General features: G+C 41.1%; 1 protein-coding gene across 2 annotated transcripts in view; it reads right to left on the bottom strand.

The window, feature by feature from the left end:
- Positions 1–22,200, bottom strand: part of CRB1 (crumbs cell polarity complex component 1) — a 114,691-nt gene that overhangs the window by 66,477 nt on the left and 26,014 nt on the right. For both annotated transcript variants that reach the window (XM_052800877.1, XM_052800879.1), the window contains exons 2-5: positions 11,990–12,574; positions 5,837–6,032; positions 2,263–2,402; positions 840–1,022 (exon numbers count right to left, since the gene is read on the bottom strand). In XM_052800877.1, coding sequence (XP_052656837.1) covers positions 840–1,022; positions 2,263–2,402; positions 5,837–6,032; positions 11,990–12,574 — 1,104 coding nt within the window. The remainder of the gene's footprint in view (positions 1–839; positions 1,023–2,262; positions 2,403–5,836; positions 6,033–11,989; positions 12,575–22,200) is intronic.

Below are 22,200 nucleotides of genomic sequence, written 5' to 3'. Positions count from 1 at the left end.
AGGCTGGTTAAATTAATCCAGCTATTAATTATTTTTTCCTTCAGAAGGTACAAGAGAATGGAGTTGACAGAAGAATACTGTAGACCCAGAAGCGTACAATCCAAACCCGACTTGTTTGTGGCTGTGCTGAATAGTGCTGGCTGTGTTAAATGCAAATCTTAACACATCTTTTTTAGGATTATGGTTATCGGTAATTTTGACAGGTTTTTTCCCTTAAGAACACAGCTATGCACACAACTTTAAATTATTTTTCATTTAAGCTGTAGAATACCACCAACACGCTTACACTGCCACATTTACGCAAAATGTTGCCCTGTGCTTGGGCGAGGAAGCACTCCTGCCAGTCCCCGGTGCTGCTATGCAGAACCGCTTGAGGAGCGTATAGACAGAAGCATCGCAAGCTTGGGAGCGGTTTTTCCTGGCTGCTTTATGAAAACGCACTCTCGCTTATTATTTATCGTTTTCATTCACGTAATACAATACCTGCGCACGGTGGATTTCAAACTCATGATAAGACACCTGCTAACCGAAGCTTATGGCGTAGTTCAGGCCAACGCGGCCGCCAGTGACGAAGCTTGGCGGACCAGCTGGCGGAGGAGCTCCGCCCCCTCCCCGTCCCGGCCAGGGGGGCCCCGCGCGCGCAGCCCGCCGCGCGCCTGCTGCTCCCCGCTTTGTGCGCCCCGCTGCCCCTGCTCCGCGCGACCCGCAGCTGCAGCGCGCGCGCGGTGGCCGCCAGAGGGACCCTTTGCGCTGCGGCCCCTCAGAACGCGGGCCGTCGCACGGCGTTACTCACGGCCAGGCCCACGCGACAGCCCGGGCTTTCACCGAAGGGGTCTTACCGGCAAAGCCTGGCTTACAGCTGCAGATGTAGCCCTCGGCCTCGTCGTAGCGGAAGGCCGGCGGCAGGCCTGGGACGCTGCCGTAGCGGCTGGCCCAGGAGCGTTCCACGCAGTCACCCCCGGGGAGGCAGGGGCTGCTGCTGCACTCCCCGATGTCCTCCTCGCAGCGGGAACCCGCGTAGCCTGCGGAGAGCCATGAGGAGAAGGCATTTAATCGGTGTGCTAGGTATTCACTCCAGACCGGGAAATGCTGCTGTGAATATGTACTGTGAATATTAGATGCGCTTGGTTTCAGGCTCTGTCGTGTGCTAAAAGGCTTCCTCTGCTTCTCGGAGGTGCGGACGATTGCTTGCGGCTCTGTCAGGGCTCAGCGGCAGAATATTGCTATGGCTGTTCTGCGTTAGGTAGCTGAGCTGAGCTGTGCTGTACTGTACAGACTGTGGGGTTTTGGGGGAAGTAATGTGGAGATCAATGTGGATAACAAGGAGCTGCATTGTGATGTAGACAGGCTCTCGGCTTGCGTGAAGTTTTCCCTGTCTTTTGCACCACCTCCCTACAACAGAGGAGTGCAGGGAGTATAAATGATTTGGTGTTTGTAACGTGCTTGATCTGGAGTCTGAATTCCCTAGTTTCTGGAAAATGCTAAGGGTTCTGCCTGATTTCTCCATGTCTAATGCACCGAGAACCATGTAGTCCAACAACACTGTGGCATTTACTCATCACAGTGCACAGTGCTCGTGCGTCCTCGGTAAGGACACGGACATAAAACTTTCTAAAGAGACTTCTTGTAGCTAGTCGGTGTGCTGAAAAATTCACAAAGTCTCTCAAGAGCGCAGGGTCTGTGTCCCCTGGGAGGGAGCCTTTTTGCAAATGGCTGGATATGCAAGCATTGCTGGTAGAGGACACAGCCCAGGGTGTTTCACCCTACACTGCTAGACAGAAGAGCTTGCACTGGTGATACGAAGGAGATCAGTTTCCTGATGTAACTTGTAGTGTAATTTTTACTCATAAACAGACAACATTTTGCATTGAAAAGTAAGGTTTTAGACTGGTTTAATTGTCATGTTAATGAAGACTAAAAAAGGGTCGGCTGCAGCAGTGATTCACGTATCGCATGGGTTGAAGGATTAAGCAACTGGGAGATGGATCCCAGCTTTGACTTATCTCCTGTCTTGAGTCCATAATACTGGCACTTTCTGGTTTTGCCCACTTCTACTGTGCAGGGAAATCAGTCCTTAGCTGGGAAAGAGAGCAACTTACCCATAGGGCTCTGACTCATGATGAGTGAAGCCCATCTAAACACAAGCCCATAGAGTATTTTTAAGGTTATGTAGCTTCAACCTTTTATTGTATCAGCAAAAACATGAGGACATTATCTACTACCCAAGGAAAGAGAGTGTTTATAGCAGAACTTAGAGCTTACCTGGCCAACAGTGGCATGTGTAATTGTCAGCATTGTCCTCACAAGTGCCATTATTGTAGCATGGTTGTGACCAGCATAAGGGAGTTAAGGTCTCACAGTGTAGGCCCATAAATCCAGTACCGGTACAGTTGCAGCTGTACCTGCAACACAGAATGCAATGTTCACTGTAGCTGCAAGTCAGGAGATCTGAGCTTTGTTCCCAAACCTGCGCAGGCTTCTTGTGTAGCCTTGGCTAGCAGCTTGCACAGTTGAGTCCAGGCTCAAGACCACCATCTGATGCTCCAGGAGAAACTGCAGAAATTGGGAACCAATGAGCTTTTTCTGAAATACGTGGTTTCGTCTGGGGAAAAAACCTGCTTGTGAATTCAAATTGGTTTTGACAGATCATTTCTTCTAAGAATTATTGATTTTTTTTTTTTTTTTTTTAATTTTGGGGGAAAGAAGTTTCTGTCATTTCCAATGCAATTTTTGTAGGCTTAACATTATTCACAAAATGGAAAGGAGACAGGCAGTAACTGTGTTAGTATCCCTTTCTCTTGGACTGGTAGAAATTGAATTGGCAAAAAAAAGAAGACAATTTCTGTTTCTCGACTAAGTGATATTTTCTCTTTGATGAAAAACAATATCGTTAGAACGAAAATGTCAATTGTTTGTGTAGTTCCCATAGTAACAGTAATACGAGCTTCCTTTTGATAGCAATGTTACTATTACGGGTTTAGAAGTAAACAAACTAGTATATATAAATGAACAATGTGCAGGTAATCAGTAATGCCTGGGGTTTTTTGTTTGTGTTTTTTTTTTTCAGGTGAGCTAATTATTATAAAATATATAACTCCTATGCTTAGGTCATAAGGTATAAGGTCAACTTGTATGTGTCATAAGACAAGACAGGCCTTTGCAAGATAACTATGTTAAATATGCATGCTTGGATGATCTTTGTCTAATAATAATTATGAGAAACAAAAATTTATTCTTATATTGTTTTATTTTACATTAAAATGATACACTGGTTATTGTACAATTGAAATTATGGGGAATCTTGCTGAACAAGAGGTAAGTATACTTATTTGATAATTTCTGTGCTTAATAGCTAAGCCTTAGACTTGGACTAAATATATGGAGAGAAAGTAAAACTGTTGAACATAAGGGAACATCAGAGAACAACTGGCTCCTGCAGTCTAACAGACCGAAAAGCATAAACTTTTTACTGCACTATTTAAGTGTACATAAGCAGAAACTTCTGGCAGGCCAGTTTATTAGTAGTGTATGGATTATTCTTAAATCAAAATCAGAGATGACTTAGACCAGGTGGTGTTTGAATTTAGGATATAAAAAGTAATGAGGAAGATGTGAATCAGAAAAATAATTTTCATTCCAAGGTATGTTCTCAAAACAAAAGTCTCTTTCTTCTGCTGTGTTTTTCACACATTTCCTCCATGTGCCTTCAGTTTGGTGCTGTTCAGCTTTGTGGCGAAAGATTTTTTCCTGCCTTAGCCCATACTCTTTTTTCCCTTTGGTCCAGAATCACGGAGTAGTGAGGAATATTCACAACTCACTGCTTAATGTGAAACCCCATGTGTGTGGCTTTTTCTCAGGTATCTTTAAGTGTTTGACATTGCTGTCGACCATCAGAGATTCTGGAGGGTGCCTTGCTTGTGGGCAGGCTATGACTGAGCAGGCAGATGGCCTTTTCTATTAAGAGTGATACTCTTAGATACTCCACCTAAAATATTTTGGGGGCTTCTTGTTTGATGTTCTCACAATATGCCAAAAGCAATATGTGCAGACGTTCTTTCCTATGCAATTGAAAGAGCATTGAAGGTCCTGGAAATGTTTTCTATGGAAAAAAGGCTTGGAGCATGCAGAGGTATCCTCTGTGCCTGTGCACACCAGGTTCCGTAGGTCCAACTAAGGCATCTCTGTCAATTGTTGAGTTTAAATAAGAAAGGTACAATAATGCGAAACTGGATTTTTAAGAGATCAAGGTCTGCTTTGTTGCATTCATGAAACATCACTGGAAGATCAGACTGAAATTTGGGAGAGAATTTGGTTCAGTGTTTGTATTTACAGCTTTTAACGCTAAATATGTTGCCTTGCACACTTCTCTGAGAGCTGGTGGTACACACAAAAACCTCGGCTGTACTGTAGCATTAGTCAGAAAAGGAAAACTACTGTTAAAAGATTACAATTCTTCATTTAACCCCCAAAATATACAAAAGAAAAGAAACTGCTAGACACCCTTCTGTTTTGAATTGCTTTGTTGTCCAACCCTTTTCATCACGTAACAAATGTGGCAAGAACTCCAATCGTTCCCCAGACACCCTGCAGTATTACAAGCCAATTAAAATTGCTCTTTTACCTCCGCTTTAAAAGCTAGGAGAAAAATGAGTAGGATTAAGTCTGGCCTGAATGAGCATCCTGGTTACTCACCTCATGTGTGTATCCTCAAAGGGCTTGCAGGTTACTAAGAGGGTCTGCTGTGAACTAGTCAGGTGCAAGGTGACCTCCCTCTCCCTGCTGTCATGCTTTAGCTACACTGGAAAATAGTAAATTGCTTTGTCCTGTTCAGAGTCATTCAGCACTGCTGAAAAGGAGCTCCACAAGGTTGGTGCCGTGTCACCACGCTGTACAAAAGCTCGTTCCCAGAACATGATCTCTTCCCCCTCCCATTCAAGGCAAGCATGACTTTTGTTGACGTGACTTCTGGGCTGATTTTGGGGGTACTAAAATCTTCAAAACTGCTGTATAAAAACTGGAAAATACACGATAAAGGACAAATCATATTGGCAAGAGGAGCGCCTGCATGAATACACTTATGAACTTTCAGACTGAGCTTATACATATGAATTTCAGTTTGGTAATCTCATGCTTAGTATGCAAAGCCAGTATCGGTGAATGAATGCCAGAGATCTGGCTGCCTGGGCTGCGCTTGGACCTCTGTGTAGGACTATTAACAGTAGGTGGAGAAGCTCACTTTTCTGTTGCCCTGTATTCTCTCTTCTTTTTTTTTTTTTTCTCTCCCATGGACTGTGGGTTATTTTGAATAAGGAGGTGTTGTCCTATATGCCTGTAAAATTCCTGACACACTTCCTAATGATATGTATCACTATGGTTACTATTATTACAGTTTTCCTTTGCCTCTCTTTTCTAATGCTTCTTTCTGTTGGTGTGGGCAGCTGCTGTTGGCAAATTCAATTTTATACACTCTCACATCTCTCTTGGAAACTAAAGTTTGATAAGTATTAGAAACAGAATCCATCTCTAAATGACAATCCTCAGGGCCAGACAGGCAACACGTGGTAAATATTTAAAGTGAAAGTACAAATGTGAAAAATATACTTCTTGGTCACTCTTTGCCATAAATATTTTGTCATCCTATTGGCTCTGACACCAGACTTGCGTTCTTTAATCTTTTTCAGATTTAAACTGAAAACAGTGCAGGATCAAGGAGTGACATCCACAACTTGAAATGAAATCAGCTACCTGGCAGTGCCGGCTCTGGTAGCATTCCCGTCTGCAAACAGAGGAGCTAATAGTACCTCACATTAGTGTTACCCAGCTGTAGAAGACATACCTGTTGGCATCATCCATGCACTGTCCCCCGTTGAGGCATGGCTGGCTGACACACTCGTTGATGTTGGTTTCGCAGAGGTCACCAAGGAAGCCTGGTGCGCAGGAGCAGGCGAAGCTCCCCAGGGAATCATGGCAGGTCGCACCATTCAGGCATGGCTGTGACGAGCACTCATTTATTTCCAGTTCACAGTTTATACCTTCAAAAGCAAAGGAAACAAGCAAACCCCAAACTTAGGAGATAGTTTTGGAGATCTCAGCAAGGGCTGTTTTAAGTACAATATTCACGTAATTTTATTTTTTAATTATTTTTTTATTTTTTTTAAGAAATTGCCTATTTTTAAAAGGCATTTCCTCCTCAATGTGCATTGCAAGACTTGTTTTTTCAAGCCTTGGGAGAATTTACAAAAGAACAAACAAGTTGTTATTCACAAGAATAGGTAGAATAACAACTTTTATGTTAGCTTGAACATGGAAACAGAGCGAACTAATTTTCAGATTATTCAAACCATGCTACTATCCTATTTGTATAATACAGAAGTGAATAGTAATTTAATGACCTCAGAAGAGTCCATTTAAAGCTGCACAATGAATTGAATTCATTGGGAAGCTGTCTGTTTAGCTGTCTTCTATTGCTTAATTTTTTTTTAAAGATTTAGCAATGTGTAAATAAATCCGTCTATGATGCCATGTTTGCAAGAGGTCAGAATCTTGGAGCTGCTCTTCAGAGATAATTGATGGAACTAAATCAGTTCTAATATTAGTTTATAGCTATTTTTGACAGTTGGCATGTTAAACATACACTCCTTTTTCTTATCTCTAGCACAGTACAGGAGATACTAAGAAAATTTCATGATTAATGCCTTGCAGCTCCTGGTTTGATTATTTCAGGGTCTGGTATGCATATGCACTTATTTAGTATTTTGAGTAAGAGTGATATTTTTTTTAAAATAATTTTCACCTGCCAAGTCAATTTGTTTTAACAGCTACCGTATCAGCTACAAAGCATATACAAAATGCAAAATGATAACGAAGAAGCTGCTTTTAAGTGGACTTCCCTATCTTTTATTTGGCTTACCAAAGTAGCAGAAGTACTGTAAATAGTTTTCAGGGGAGTTTCCTACTTGAAAGAGAATCTGCAGCCCTAAGAATGGGTTCCATTTTGGGGGGGACGTGAAGTTCTCAGTACAAGATGATGGGGCAGGCTTTCAAAAGATGGGAACAGAAATGTTTTGATGATGGGTGTTATCTTAACAATTTATTTAGGAGCTCAACTCTAATTCTTCCTCTACGCTGTTTTTGCCAGCTCTGTCCTGCTGTGAAATTTGTACATTCTAACTCGGAATGTCTTTCTCAAAACACTGAGATTGCTAATATTTAGCACTGTTACTTGATTACTAATTTATTTTGACACTTTTGAATGTAGCATCTTTGTTTAAAAAAAAAATTAAAAAAAAAAATCCATATTATGGATAAATACCTGGAAATATCTTAAAGTACCAAAACAAAATTTGAGGATGTTAGCTTATAACTGTTTTTCATTGTATTTAAACATTAAAGTGTAAGTTCATCTTTCCAGTAGTTAAGAAATATTACTGCTGTAATTTTAGAGAATATATTTTTATAGTTCCTTGAGACCACATATAGAACACTGGATGGGTGAAGTCGCTGGTCCCGTACCTCCAGTTTAAGATTCACCAATCAGCTAGCCACTAGTTTCAGCGGGAGCCTGCCGCGAGACCCTAGCACAGGAACGCTCCCTTATGGCTTTATGGTAATGTACATTACATCCGGATAGAGCGAGCAATCCCTCTGTGGTCATTGCCCTGTGAATTCACTGTAATTGTAAACAGTGTGTTTGCAGAAGTATGTCTAGTGACCGTAAATCTGCCAGAGCTTGTTAACAGCTTACTGTGAACACTAAAAATCACGTGACAAAACAAGCCTTGTTGAACTGATCCTCAGTTCAGCCAAATTTAAAACTACAGGCCTGAGAACAGCCTGACGATTAACATGAGAACATAGCGTTGTTTTGGTTCATGTCTTTAATCTATCAAGCCCAGTAACCTGCCTTCGGCAATCTTGCCTCAGAAGAAAACTTCTCTCTGTATAATGCATCCAGCCAATGCGATATGCCATGCAAACGGGGGGAATTCCTTCCTAGCCTCTACTAAATCTGCTGTCAGCCTTGCTTATATGTGAAGAAGAGAGATGAAAAGATTAGATCTGTATTTGCACCTCAGTCTAACATTCTGTCATAAATACACTGTATGCCAAATATCATATGCCAAAAAGGAAAAAGAGCACCAACAAGCCCTGCCGCAGTTTTTGCATGGGGCTACACCATCGAGAGCAAAGGTGTCCCGTCCTAGAGCAGGCAGCATGTTTCAGCAGATACTGAACCGCACAAATGGTTTGAATTGAAAGATCGGGAGGGTGGATATAAGTGATATTTCTAATTTTTTCTATTTCTTTGAAGAACTAAGATTATTTCTTATATTACTTGCTTTTCAGATGAGTCCTACTGTGCACTTAGTTGTACAGCCCCAGTCAATAAAAAGTAAATGCTGACGAGGATGAAAGAAATACACCCAACATTTTCAAACTTGCCTGCCTACAGATATATTGTAAAATCACCTTCTGGTCAAAGATGCTAGGGCTTTCCAGGCTCAGTGTAGTTCCAGGAAGACCTGCAAGTTCTTAGTACAGCTGGAAGTTGGTATTCAGGTCACCCCTTCTGGTCTCCTGCGCTGTAGTGCTGTGCAGACGACTGTCCCCAAATTCCTCAATCTGTATATAGTAATCTTATGTGCTATCATCTGGATGGAGAGTGTCAGATAGCTATTTTCTAGGCACCAGCTTTGAAGGGACAGGAAGAGAGTTCATAAAAAATTAGACAGAGGGAAGAGCTGGGTTTCTTGGAGCGAGGCTCGTCCTTTTTGCACGCAGGTCTATGCTAACCACCAGTTGCCTGTGTGCATGCACAGATGTAAGTTGTTACAGGTCTTACAACACTGCCCTATGCAGACGCAATTGGAGGAGAACAGCAGGGCTAAATCCTGTCAAAGGTTTCAGCGCCATAAAGTTATGGACTGCAACAAGCACACTTTGGATGTCTGTGCCCTTTGCTAATCTTTATTTTGAAAACCCTTTGACATGTGGCCTGTACTTCTGGGCTCTTCTCACGTCACAGTCTTGTGCTTAGGAATTGTGGCAGAGCTGATAATCTGGGCTGAATCCGCTGCTCAGGCTGGCTAGGGCGCAAGGTGGGGAGTGCTGGTTTGAAACTTGAAAGCTGAGGAAGGAAACAGGCTGTCCACTTTGTTGGCAATTGCTGTTGGATGGACAATGTTGTTTGCTATTGATATCCACCATGGTACTGCCATGAAATTGTTGGGAAACGAGATCTGTACTGGAGATACTTCATCCCATGGTTGAGGCTGCTGTGCCTCTGCTTGCCTTTAAGTGCCTAAGACTTATGATGCATCTACTCTAAATATTTGCGTGGCATATACGTTCTTGATAAGAATACCGCACGAGAACTTAAAGAGCTATCAGGAATAATATCCTCATGTTGTACAGAGTTCATCCCAGCTGTGGTTACATCGTAGTAAAAGGTATTGCACAAAGAATGAATCTAGCCCATTGCACTATTTTGCCTGTCACTGTAACACTTTCTCCTGCTGTTGTCTTGGGCTAAGACTGGGTTTTGGAAGCGCCGTGCACCCCTGATAGTTCACACTAAAATGTTCACTGGCAATGGAGGACTGGCTTCAGCTGTGTCCAGCACGGTAATTAATGTACCTAGCTGTGGGTAATAACACGCTTGTACACCGTGTTCTGTTGGGGTGAATTAAAAGCAAGTGCAATTAGCGCAATGGAGGAGGAAAAAATGCATTTGATTAAGGTAGCCAGCAAAACTTCAACAAACCAATTGAGCTTCATTATTTAACAGCTGTGTGACACATGTCTTGTAAATAATTTCACACATGCAGAACATTATCGTAGAAACTGCAGATTTCATGCTAAATTTTCCAGCCTTTGGCTCTTGGTGCATTCTAACCTCTTCCATTTGTGTAAGAATTATGTGTGACATTTCTCAGCTATTTTAAGAAGTGCTGCAGCATACCAATCATACAAAATAGCAGTCATAGTCCGTGAAACAAGTAGCAACCGCAGCCAGTAACTCAAGCATTTGGTTAACATTACTGCTGTAGATTTACTGTATGTTCTCTACGTACATATCAAGAGATACAACCTTCTTAACATCTTACGGAAATGAGATGAGGCTGGATGACTTTCCACAGTAATTCATGGTGTCAGGCCAGGATAATGTTGGCAAGATCCCCTGACAGAGTAAATGAGGGTTTTTATTACCAGTGGGGACACGTCAGGGCTTTCAGTAATCTCTCTGGCTTGTGCATTTAGCGCAGCTCACAGCAAGGTGCGGAAAACAACAAAAAAGAATGCTTCTGATAAATCATTTTGTTAAGTAGCCTTTAAAAGCTGGTGTTTTACTGCTGAAGGAACAGTCTGCTACTCCGCTGTAGAATTATTGTTTCTTTGCTGCTGGAAGCAGTGTTGGACCTGTATGTCAAAACACTGCAGCCTCTTTTGCTTTGTATTTTAGACCTCCTCTCCTTCCTTGGTTCTCTCCTCATTTCTTAACTCTGCTTGTGCTGAGTGCGGAGCACTTGGTGACATTGCTTGATTTTTGGTGAGGTGCAGAGAGCATCAGCCTGGGAAACAGCAGAATTTTGTGATTAAAGTGGAGCGACTCCAGCAGAGCGGGTTTCCTCCAGCAGTTTGTGTTGGTCTAAATCTTCATTTCTTTTTGTTTGGGCTTTACTATTTTATTATGTTTTTCTCTCTCTTTGTCTCTAAGGTGCATATTCTGTCTCTTTCAAACCAAGTTCCTGGGCTATGGATCCAGGCCTGGACCCCACTAATAGTGCCAGTTAAACAAATACAGTTTCCTGAATACAACAGGAGGTCTGGGCTGAGTCTGATCACTGCAGAGTAACAGCGCTGGTTGTTAATAGGTTTTTCCTTCCTTCTGCTCTTCAGCTTTCCCCCAGTTGTGTAGTTTTCTCCTCAGCTGGCCTGGGCTCAGACACCCGCTGGCAGCAGCAGGGTGGCGGAAAGGTAACAAGCTTCCTTCAAATAACATTCTCTGTGCTCATGAGGGATATTAACCGAGGGCTGGCTTCCAACAAGTGCTGTGTCAGACACAGGAAAGCTGCTTTTTACCTCTGACTTCCCCTCCTGAACGGGGATTTCGGGATGGAGCTGTAAACCACATCTCTTATTTCTTATTCATTTGAATCACTTGAAGCAATAGCTGGTTTTTTCCCTCCTTTTGCTGTATGACTCTTTTTTTTTTTGTTTCCCCCCTTTGCTTTCCTGACTGGCAATCTATCACTGAAATGCCTCCTCTTTTCTCCTTTTAATGGTTCTTCCTCTTGCAGTCCTACCCCTGTATACAGCTTTGAAATTTGAAGGGAGCTGACTCCTGCAAAGGATTGTATGCTCTCCAGTAGAGGAAGTACGCAAGAAAAATCACACATGTCCCTTAAAAATGGAGCAACGTAAAATGGGATTAGTCAAAAATGGGCAGTTTGGGAACCTGATAATACTCTTCTTACTATTTAACTTACATAATGTTCTAGTTGCAAATGAGTCCTCTGTTTCTGGGAAGTGCAGAGGAGAGGAGGTTAACGTGAAACATCTAGGTTTAAGAGTACAGTTTGTCGTGATTAGCAAATCAAGGAAGTCTAATTAGATCTACTTTTTAACCCTGTCAAACATAGGTTTTGTCTGAGGACCAAAAACTATGTCTAGCGCTCTGAGGACATGCATTTTGAGAGTGTTTCTTTTAAGAGGAAAGTTAACCTAGCCCTGTGACAGCTTGATGTTCACGAAACTGCTCTGTAGTTTTTGGTAAATGTGAGATTTCTTTAATCTTTCTCTATCTGATATCAGTAGTTCACAGTGGTAAGGTAACCCATAATGCCCCAACATCCACTGGTGCCGAAGCTGAAGGCAAGGTGGTAATACAGATATGACTAAATAAGTGTGTGGGTGGGCGAGTTACATGGAACATGAATTACGATGGTTCTCCATGACACACAGGAAAAGTTGTTTCAATAGTGCTTACCTATGTACCCAAGTGGACAGATGCAGTCATACTGTCCAATCTGGTTGAGACACGTTGCCCCATTCAGGCATGGATCTGACACACATTCATTCACTTCCAAGTCGCAGTGCTTGCCTTGGTAGCCTGGCACGCAGTAGCAGGAGTATTCACCAACCCCATCCCTGCATACTGCTCCATTGTGGCACGGTTCGGAAATGCATTCATCAAAATCCATTTCACAGAGTGTGCCTGTGTATCCTGCGCTACAAAGGCAGGTGGGCCCAGCCAGGCCATTTTGGCAGGTGCCTCCATGCTCACAAGGGTTTGTGTCACACACGCTGATAGCTGTTTCACAGGTAGGTCCATTATACCCAGCAGGGCACTTGCAAGTAAAGCTGAGGTTTCCAGCAGAGCTTAAACAGGTAGCGTTTTGAAGACAAGGGTTTGAGTAGCAAGGATCAGGGGTTTTATTGCAGAGTTCCTCCACACTGTCCACAGATGCGTCTGCACAGCGGCAAGTATCGTCTTTACGACCAGCAACGCATGTAGAGTTCTTTTGGCAAGAGTTTGACAGGCACCTGGAATCATTCCTCGTGCAAAGTGACTCTAGAAAGGAAGCAGAAAAATTCCTGAGGACTTCCACAGCATTGGGAGTAACCAAAAGTGAAAGAAGTGCAACTCTTAACAACTGTGCTTCAAAACCAACAGCTCCAATTGTTGGCTGTTGAGAAGAAAAGAGGGCTGGTAACTGTGTGGTGCATATTAGTAGACTAATAAATGTAAAATGAAAACAATTATGAAAATGTGAGTAGGTTGTAATTTCCTGTTCTCGCCTCTTCCAACAACTATGGCCTGGAGTGTCAGGATTGCTTAACACTATATTAAGAGTACAGTTGCAACAATATTGGTGGTTGTCAACAGATATCCAGCAATATGGAATGCATTTAGGTATATTTAAGACAACTTTTTTTTTTTTTTTTTTTACTAGACAAAGGAGTTGAACCACATTTTTCAGTTCAGTACCACTTGGTAGTCTCTTGTGGTGGAATTTTTTTGTATTAGATTTCAACAAAGCTAAACGACTCGGATGCAGTTATAGCTCAAGTAAGTGGTTCAAACCACCATGCACTTTGATTTTTACTTCCTGATTATAAATAGTAATTTGACAGCTGTACAGCATTTCCATCACAAAGAATCTCCCAAACACCTGAGATTCAAAATAGCCCTCTCAGAACCTTCCAGCCTCAGAGGCTGGAAGGACATGGTGAACATGGTATAAATAGCTTCCTTACCCTACAGGAATGGAGTTCCTGGCAGTAATTAAAGGCCACTTGGAGTTGCCTTGCTGCTGTAAAGACTGGCTGATAGTAACAATAGCTACTTCTCACTTCCCAATCAAGGAGGAGTGAACTGTTACCAGCATTGTTCATATCCCACAACTGAGATACACTGATAGACTTAAAGCAGTGAAAGTAGTGAAGGATGTTCTTTCTAGTAAAAGAAAACAGGAATTTTGCCATGAAACTGTATAACTTTAAAAATCATGATGAATTGTCTCTATAACAAAATAAATGGCTGTATTCAGATAAGCGTAGCTTATATATGTAGGTATATACCTTCTGCCCTAAATTCAGTGTTAGCCATACTAAGCAATAGCAACAAGGTGCCAAATACTGGGTGCCTGAGGTAAGTGTGTTGACCTGGGCTGAATCCTCTGCAGTCACAGCTTCGCTGCCAACAATGTCAAGTGAGCTAGACTGAAGCTTGGCTACTTTTATATGTGCTATAATCAGGTCTCCCATATGCAGCACAGACCTAGGTGAAGAGTGCAATGGGGTTCTATTGATTAAATTCATCTCATAATATCATGTTGCTTCTGTCATGACTTGCCATTGCTTTGGTGTGGGTCAGTGGAAAAGGTGTTAATCATCAGCACACATCCTGCAGCGTTTGGGATTTTTGTTACGTATAAACTGACTCAAGGCTGTGGATGGAGATGGTAAGACCCAAAGGGATGATTGCAAATGGGGTGTTTGCTCTAGACCTCTATCTTGTTCTAAAGGTCAAGCTTTGGAATGCTGTGGAGAGGCTCGTGGAAGAACTGGAGTTGCCTCCAAATACTGTGCTAGTAAAATGAAACAATGGCAGATCAAACCGCATAGACAGTGATTAATGGAAAGAAGAAAGGCAAGTAGTTACTTAGTGACATAAACGACCTAGAAGACAGGGACCATATAAATACTGACCTAAAAAGCCAAATGCATGTACAGTATTTAACTCCTACTGATCAAATTGGAAAATCTGATCTGGAGTATAAGAAGAGGAGTTCTATCCAGTACAATTTTTTCTTTTGCAACTGATTTTCACCATAAGAAATCCTCTGCTGTATAGTGAACAGCTGGATACCATCAGACTTCTAATGTGATTATGATGTGACATTCCTCAAAATATGAGGGTAAAACTAAAAAAATATTTTGCATATTGCTAGAGAAAAAAAAAAATTGTATCACTGGAGGGGAAAAAAAGCAGTCATATATTGGCCAAGAATCTATGAAATAAAGCTGAATGTTCCTTTGGAGAGAAGGTAGTGATTCAGAAGGGAAAGACTAGTGGGCTGGAGAATGAAAATTGCATTAAATGATCTATATGAGAGTCCTGTAAACATCCTATTTTCTTCTTTCAGTTTATACTTTTATTCTGGAGTCTTGTTTGGAAATAGGAAGGGTATGTCTTCTACAGCAGTTACTTGAAAATGAATGGCAGAACAGTGTTATGTTTGTGCAAATAGCGTGTTGTGGATGAGCTGAACATCTTAGAGAAATTCAGACTCATCTACCACCAGTCTCTAATTTCTCCCTGGTTCTTGGAACTGAGATTCAGGAGGGTGGACACAATAGAGTAGGAGATGGGGCACTGAAAGAGAAGCAGCATGTAGAGATGCTTATCAATAACTGGGGCTAGACCAATACTGATGAAGTCCTGGGACAGATCCCTGGCTGGGCAAGTGAGAGGCTAGGGTTGGTCACCTGAGGATAACAACCAGCCACTGAGAATACAAACTGACTGATGAGGGTGCATTTTCACAGTGTGTATTTTAATACATAATATCATTTAATCTGTTTTCCCAGGAAGGGGAAGCGGAGGAAGAAAGCCTCAGAGGGCTTTACCAGCTTAGGAAAGACAGCTTATGTAGATATGACACTATGATAATAAATGGGGAGGTTGGAAAAGTTACCTGTGCTTCATTGTTGTGCCTTCTGACTTGAGGTGTACACAGGAGCAGCAGTGCCTCTGAGAATAAGAAGCACCAACCTGAATGAACTTGATGCTCATAAATAGGTGCATTTACTGAGTCAAATACCTAATTAATACTTGTTTGAACAAGCAGAAGAGAGATTTATGTAGTAACATCAATAGTAAGTGACATCATGATTTAAAACAAACTAACAGTTGTCTTAAGGATTACATAGAAATAGTTTCTTGATTGTTTCTTTTGGGGTGTTGCATGTATAAGTAAAACATGACAAATGTATTTTGTTTGAACTATTTTTAGCTGTTGTCATGCTCATACATACCAGACATGCAGAAGAGAAATGTCTAGAGAAGGTATAGTCTTTTCTTGGTAAAGATTATCTTTCTTTAATGCAGGCTAAGACAGACCTGATTAAGAAAGCAAGCTAGACATTGATTAGCAGGAGGAGAACTGGAGCTTTACCTGCTGTTCTTTGAAGGAAAACAGGACAAAAATAGTACTTCTGATTTAGCCTGCCTTTAAAATGACCATCCCCAAACCTGTTAACATTCCGTTTTGCACTGGGAGCAGATAGTTCATCCTAACACGGTGTCAGTTTTACTTCCCCTAGCTCACAGCTCTCACTGAATGCAAAATTCAAGACATTGACCATGGTGTACTGACTTGCTCCACAGTCAGCAGTCTCATGGACCTTTCTGCTCCTCAACACACCTTCATGTATGTTCTGGTGTCCTAGTTTACACCATTTTATATATTACTGTGCTGATTTTGACTGGGATAGAGTTAATTTTCTTTGTAGTAGCTGGTACGGTGCTGGTTTGGATTTGTGTTGGAAACAGTGTTGATAACACAGGTTGTTTTAGTTACTGCTGAGCCAAGGCCTTTTCTGCTTTTCACCCCACCCCACCAGCAAGGAGGCTGGGGGGGCACAAGAAGCTGGGAGGGGACACAGCTGGGACAGCTGACCCCAACTGGCCAAAGGGATATTCCAGACCATATGATGTCGTGCTCAGCATAGAAGGCTGGGGGAAGAAGAAAGGGGGAGTTACGGTTTTTGTCTTCCCAAGTAACAGTTACACGTGATGGAGACCTGCTTTCCTGGAGATGGCTGAACACCTGCCTGCCAATGGGAAGTGGTGAATGAATTCCTTGTTTTGCGTTGCTTGCGTGCACGGCTTTAGCTTTACCTGTTAAACTGTCTTTATCTCAACCCATGAGTTTTCTCACTGTTACCCTTCTGATTCTCTCCCCCATCCCACTGTGAGGGATGTTGAGTGAGCGACCAGCTATGTGGTGCTTAGTTGCCAGCTGGGGTTAAACCATTGCAATTACCCATGTGTTTCATTTCTTTAGCCTGGATAATAAAGAGCTTACTGCAATCTATTAATTACAGTTAAAATGAGCAAAACTGTGTTCCTTAGGAACTTTCGCATCCCACATTTTTCTTGGGATTGCACAACTTTAAAGAGCTTTCCTTTCAGTCTATGTACTTAAAATTCATTAAAATTGCATGTTTGAAGAAACATGGCAAATTTGAAGAAATTAACTATGATCAAGTTACAACGTTATCTAACTATTGTACTGTGTAAACTACAAGAGGTGAGGTCTATCATTGAAGTGCTTCTTCAGTAGGACCACTGTGACATGAGAAGCAATTTAGTTAATTATTACTGCTTTTCCAGAGATAATTTGCAGCAACAACTCAATTTGTTGTAATGACTGTGTATGAGAGAAACTGAAGCATTTGCCAGTCTGCAGTTTTGATAGCAACATAGTAGCTTTGAGCACTGGTTTAAAAAGCTTCATAGCTCTCTGAGGCAGTAACAGTCGATGGAAAATGAGAGAAGGGGAAAGAAAGCCCTGAAAGCACAGTCTGTAGTGAAGGCAACCAAGGTGCCTCCAAGGTGACACCACAATAGGAAAAACATGAAACAGAAAACCTTTCCTGGATTTTTTAAACTAGTATCTTAATTTCAACTCCTCTGGCTAAAATAAATAAATAAATAAAACATACTATTATGCAGAAATTGCGTAATAATTGACACAATTATTACGCAGAAATTGCCAACAGACAATTCAATGAATCCAATACTCCCTAGAGGATGCTTTTGTCTGTTTTGTACTACAAGCTTACAGCGAAGCAATAAAGTTTTCGGAGTTTTATCTTCATTCTAATGCGCTGTGCCATGTTTTTTTATTATTTGTATAGTTCTTGAGGAACACAAGAGTTCTGAAGGTCTTAGTAAAGTTGTAATCGCTGTTGAGTTTTAGCTTGCTTGTGATTTAAAGGCTAGGACCAAGAGTTTTTGTTAGGGGTGCTGTATGGTAGTTTTGCCCCAGCAGCAAAACTGCATCTCAAAAAGGTGATCATCAAAAGCTATGCAATTATCGTACTGTGGTTATCAAATGGTATGCAGTTCACCAGGACGTTCCCATGATTTTTTTTGAGAAAATCATGTTCCTAAATGACAGGAATGCTTCAGAAAATCCTTGGATCCTGGACCACTAGTTAGAGCACCATTTTCCACCTATTTGAGACAAGTTATTTACAGTACCTCCCTTCCTGCCCCATGGAAACTCCATTTCCCTGCTGCTCTGGAGTGATGTGGAAGGATGGATTTGGGAACATATTGAGCTATTGAGAGCTGTGTGGAAATGAGGGAGGAAGAAGTTCATAGCATGTGGAAGCTGAACTCCCCCGTGCTCTGCAATGTGATGTGGCGGAGTATGATGGTGTCTGATGCAAAGGCTGGCTCAGTTTGAGCCGATGGCTATAGAATATTCTCTACCACATTTGCAAAAAGAGCTCTAAGGGATAGAAATGTTTCAGTGTTTTGGGGAGCTTGATTTTTTGTAAGGCTGCAGAGGGATAACCTGAAAAGGCCTCATGTTCTAGCTCCGATATGCAAAGGAGTCATTTTCATTCTTCAGCAATTAAGGTCTCTTCAGCAGTGACTTGTTCTGACAGAGAGTCTTAAAACTTGTATGTGACATTAGAAAAATGGAAACAAAATGCTGATCACTTTGGATTTACACTGACCGACACTTGAGATAATTATCAGTCTCTTTATAAACATTGGTGCATTAATCTAATTATGAAAGGAATTAGTGCCAAGCATTCTACCTCATGGTTAAATCTTTTAGATGCAGACGAAGATGTTTAGCAGTAAAATTCTTTGCAGTAAAGCTTGCCATCTACTGGCAAATCATCGGTACTACTAGAAACATGTCAATACCTGAATCTTTTACAAGAACTAGCACAAATTATAAAATGTAAGAAATGACAAGAAAAAGACAGTAATTTTTTTCCTCTTGGATAAGCTTATTTAAATTCATTAAAGTGATCTTGTTAGTGTATAAATAGTTGAGCTTATATAGCTAATCAGCACTAAAAATGCACAATTTTGGTAAAGACTTCTCATTAGTGATCAGAAACCACTGTAGTGATACAAACCAATTTTTAGGATATTGGAAATGCACGACAATGAGCATAGGAGGGAAAAATTAAATTAGTGGGAAAGTTAACAAAAACAGGGCAGTTTTGAAAGGGCCAAAGCAATTTGGCACAGATCTTCTGACAAGGAAACCAGGGTTCCTCAGTAAAGCAGGTAATGTTGAAGAGCTCATCTGTATATCTTTCCTGACAATCTGGAGGGTTTTTTTCTAGATCCTGTTTGAATCAGAGATCTAGAGAGTTTATGTGTTCTTTTCAAAATATTCTGCTATCTTAACTTGATAAAATCAAAAGTAAAGTGAATTGATGATCCCCAATTCTGAGAATCTGATTAGCAATCTCAGCTATTCAAAGCCCACAGAAAACCCCTAGCAAACTGTGTTGGGTTGTGTCAGAGATATTTTTCAGCAAAGACTTGTTCTTTCAGGACATGACTCTTCTACAAGTTGGTGAAAGATCATAATCATCAGCAGCATTTAAAATCAAACTTCAATCACTGCTAATCATGTTGTTATCAACTGGAGTTCACTTGACTGTGGTCATGCCTGCACTTTGCTAATCATCTCATCATGCCAGGAGGCTGCTTGTAATTTGCAATGCTATTCTTCAAATGTTCTTCCTTCCCCTGAAGGAGGACTCTAAGCTTCAAAGAAGCTCTCAACACTAACAGCTTCAGAGTCTTTTACATATGCTGCAGAGATTTTTCTGACCTTCTTAACAGAGCCAGTCTATCTTCTAGAAAAAAAAAAAATCTCTGAGAAGATAGAGAACTTATTGATATCCATAGTCATCAACATCGATGAGTTTACTGTGCTTTGAGGAGGATTTCTTTCTTTTTTTTCTTTTTTCTTTTTTTTTTTTTTAACAAAGAGTTATTACTTCACACGTTTGAATTAAATCTAGGAAGCTACACCAGCTAATGCAGATAAAGCAGTTCACAGTGAAATCTGACTTTTTATAAACTCATACATTTTGGAAAGAAATAGATAGCAAAAAACCATTATGCTGGTTTACGGGTTGAGAAATGAAACTTTAAAAATACTCCTAAGGAAAAAATGATCAAATTACAATAGCAAAAAAAAAAGTGTTCTTTTTTTAAAAAAAAACAAAACAAAAACCAAACCACCCAGATAATGTGTGTTTTGGAGGGGGGGATGTTTTTTTAATTTGCTAAAATAGCTTATATAATTGCCATCTTGCTTGTGGTCAGTCACTAGAAAAATAAAATTTCATTGGGATAAATGAAGCAACCATTGCTTCTCTTAATGCTATTACTTCAATCTGTCTTCTGTTGAATCAAAACCAGCATACAACATTTTTCACAACTGAAGGCTTACCTTATGATCAAATAAGCTCAGTAAAGAAGTCATGGGATAACATATTGGTAGAAGGGGTTTAGATAGCCCGGTGTCTGGAGTTAGAAATGAGAAACTTCAATGCTTGTGTTCATTTCTTGTTTAAAACTTGCCCCTGGGATTTTAAAACAAGTGTGTGAATTTGTGTCACTGAAATATCAAGCTCTGTGACTTTAGTGAGATCTCGAAATAATTAGCATTTAACTGGAAATATTAAAATATTGCCCAAGGCATTTAGTGCTGCATTGAAGAGCGCTTGGCTTTGGTATAACTAAGCATATCTCCATTTATCTGCAGTGCACCATGGCATGGAAAATACAGTTCATCACTATGACAATAACTTCCTTGCAAGACAGCCTTAGAAAGTTGTGGGTGTGCATATACATTCGATTTTGAGGTATCTTGAAGAACTAGGGAAGAGATGAGCACAGCTGCATAATTGACAGTGACAGAGATTGGGATCAGATACCTTCACCATGGACTGAAAGGCAGAGATGCCATTCATGGATCAGCACTTGGCAGATGGGGAAGAAAAGAACATGAAACCATGCCATTCTGGATAAAACAGAGCCAGGTAAGGGGCTCTCAGACCTCAAAATAGCTTTTCCATCGAGGTTCTCTGTGAATAGATCATTTCAGTTTTTCCACACAGTTCTGATTTCCAGACTAAAGTCTCAAACTTCCTAAGCATTTCACTAACACTATTTTACCCCTTCCCTTCCCATCTCCCAATACGTTTGTATACCATCTTAATTATTTAATGTAATGAGTGGCTTGTAGTTACTGTAGGGCCATTTCTCCTTTGCAAGCTTCACCTGGGAGGAAAGCACCAGCCCCAGGACCTGACCTGCTCTATATGCAGCTGGAATTATTACTCAATCTGCTCAATGAAAAAGCTTACCTTGGGAAGGTATGAACAATCTTTGGCCAAACAAGCAAGCACTTATTGTTGTATGTACAAATATTGTGGTCATAAAGGGTTAATCCTGAATCTTTAACTTCAATTGTGTGTCCAAAACATCTTAGCATGTTGTTATAGAAACCACTTTCAGGCTTTACATCTTCAATCATGATTATTACCATAGTAACCACCACCGCACGCAGGTAGAAAAGAAAAAAAGGTGGTTACACAAATATTCCATTTCTATCAAAAAAGGCAATTTTGTTTTCAAGTACATTTGTATCAGCAGAAACAAGGAAAGTAAATTAACAACTTATTTTCTGAAGCAGAAGTATTGCATAGTAGCATAAGAGTAACATCTGAGTAGCATTAAAATTTTAAAATGCTGTTTTGGAAACACTTTAAGATCAAAGCTACTGATGATTCAAATTACAGAACTCGTTATTAAATCAGTGTCTCTATTTCACTGTTCTCCAAACCTTCCTGCAAGCTCACACTAATTTGGTGCTGCTCCCCAAGAATGAAGGCTGTTACTGTTGGCTGTCACTTTTCTTCGCTGCCTTTTTACCTTTGTGCCATCCCAGCCTTCCTTACCCTATCGGCACTTCAGCAGCAGCAGTCCTTACAGCTGCGCCGACTGATGATACTAAGCACAGCAACAATTTGACAGGCTTTCCTACAGAGCAGCCATGCCAGGACTGTTTTATCACACTGCGGCAAGGTGTGTTAGTTCAAAGGCACTCGCCTGGCATGCGTGCACACGGCTGCTTTCCGGCTAGAGCAAGAGTGCTGGAGGAAAGAGGGGAGTGGGTGCAGCTCATTAGCTTGCAAGCTGTGTTGTCAGCAGTGGACAAATAAAACAAACATCTCAAAAATGAGGTAAATGTTTTCTTCCAAAAGTAAATATTTTTTGGCTCTCACTTTATTTTGCACCATAGCCTAGTGCCTGTGCTGGGAACAGGAGGAGAATCATGTGCAGGAGCTGAGCAGGGCTCCTGCAGATTGGATGGGGAGGATTTGGGGTTCAGTTGGACATCAAGGCATGGTGCTACTACCAATGCAAATAGACTGGTTTCTAATGTGAAAAGAGTTTATCCACTGCTTCTTTACTTTTATGTTTAGCACTGCAGCGCTGCAGCTTAAGTCGATAGTGCATAGTGATCATCGTGCTTTTACTATGCGCAGATATTTTTGTTTGTATAAGATGCAGGACAGTGGCCGATCAGGCCCAGAAGGGAGCTGATAGCCATTACAGTAAACAATGCAGAC

The sequence above is a fragment of the Harpia harpyja genome, chromosome 11 (genome assembly GCF_026419915.1).
Source record: "Harpia harpyja isolate bHarHar1 chromosome 11, bHarHar1 primary haplotype, whole genome shotgun sequence".
Taxonomy (NCBI): domain Eukaryota; kingdom Metazoa; phylum Chordata; class Aves; order Accipitriformes; family Accipitridae; genus Harpia; species Harpia harpyja.
This window is presented reverse-complemented; position numbering and strand designations above follow the sequence as displayed.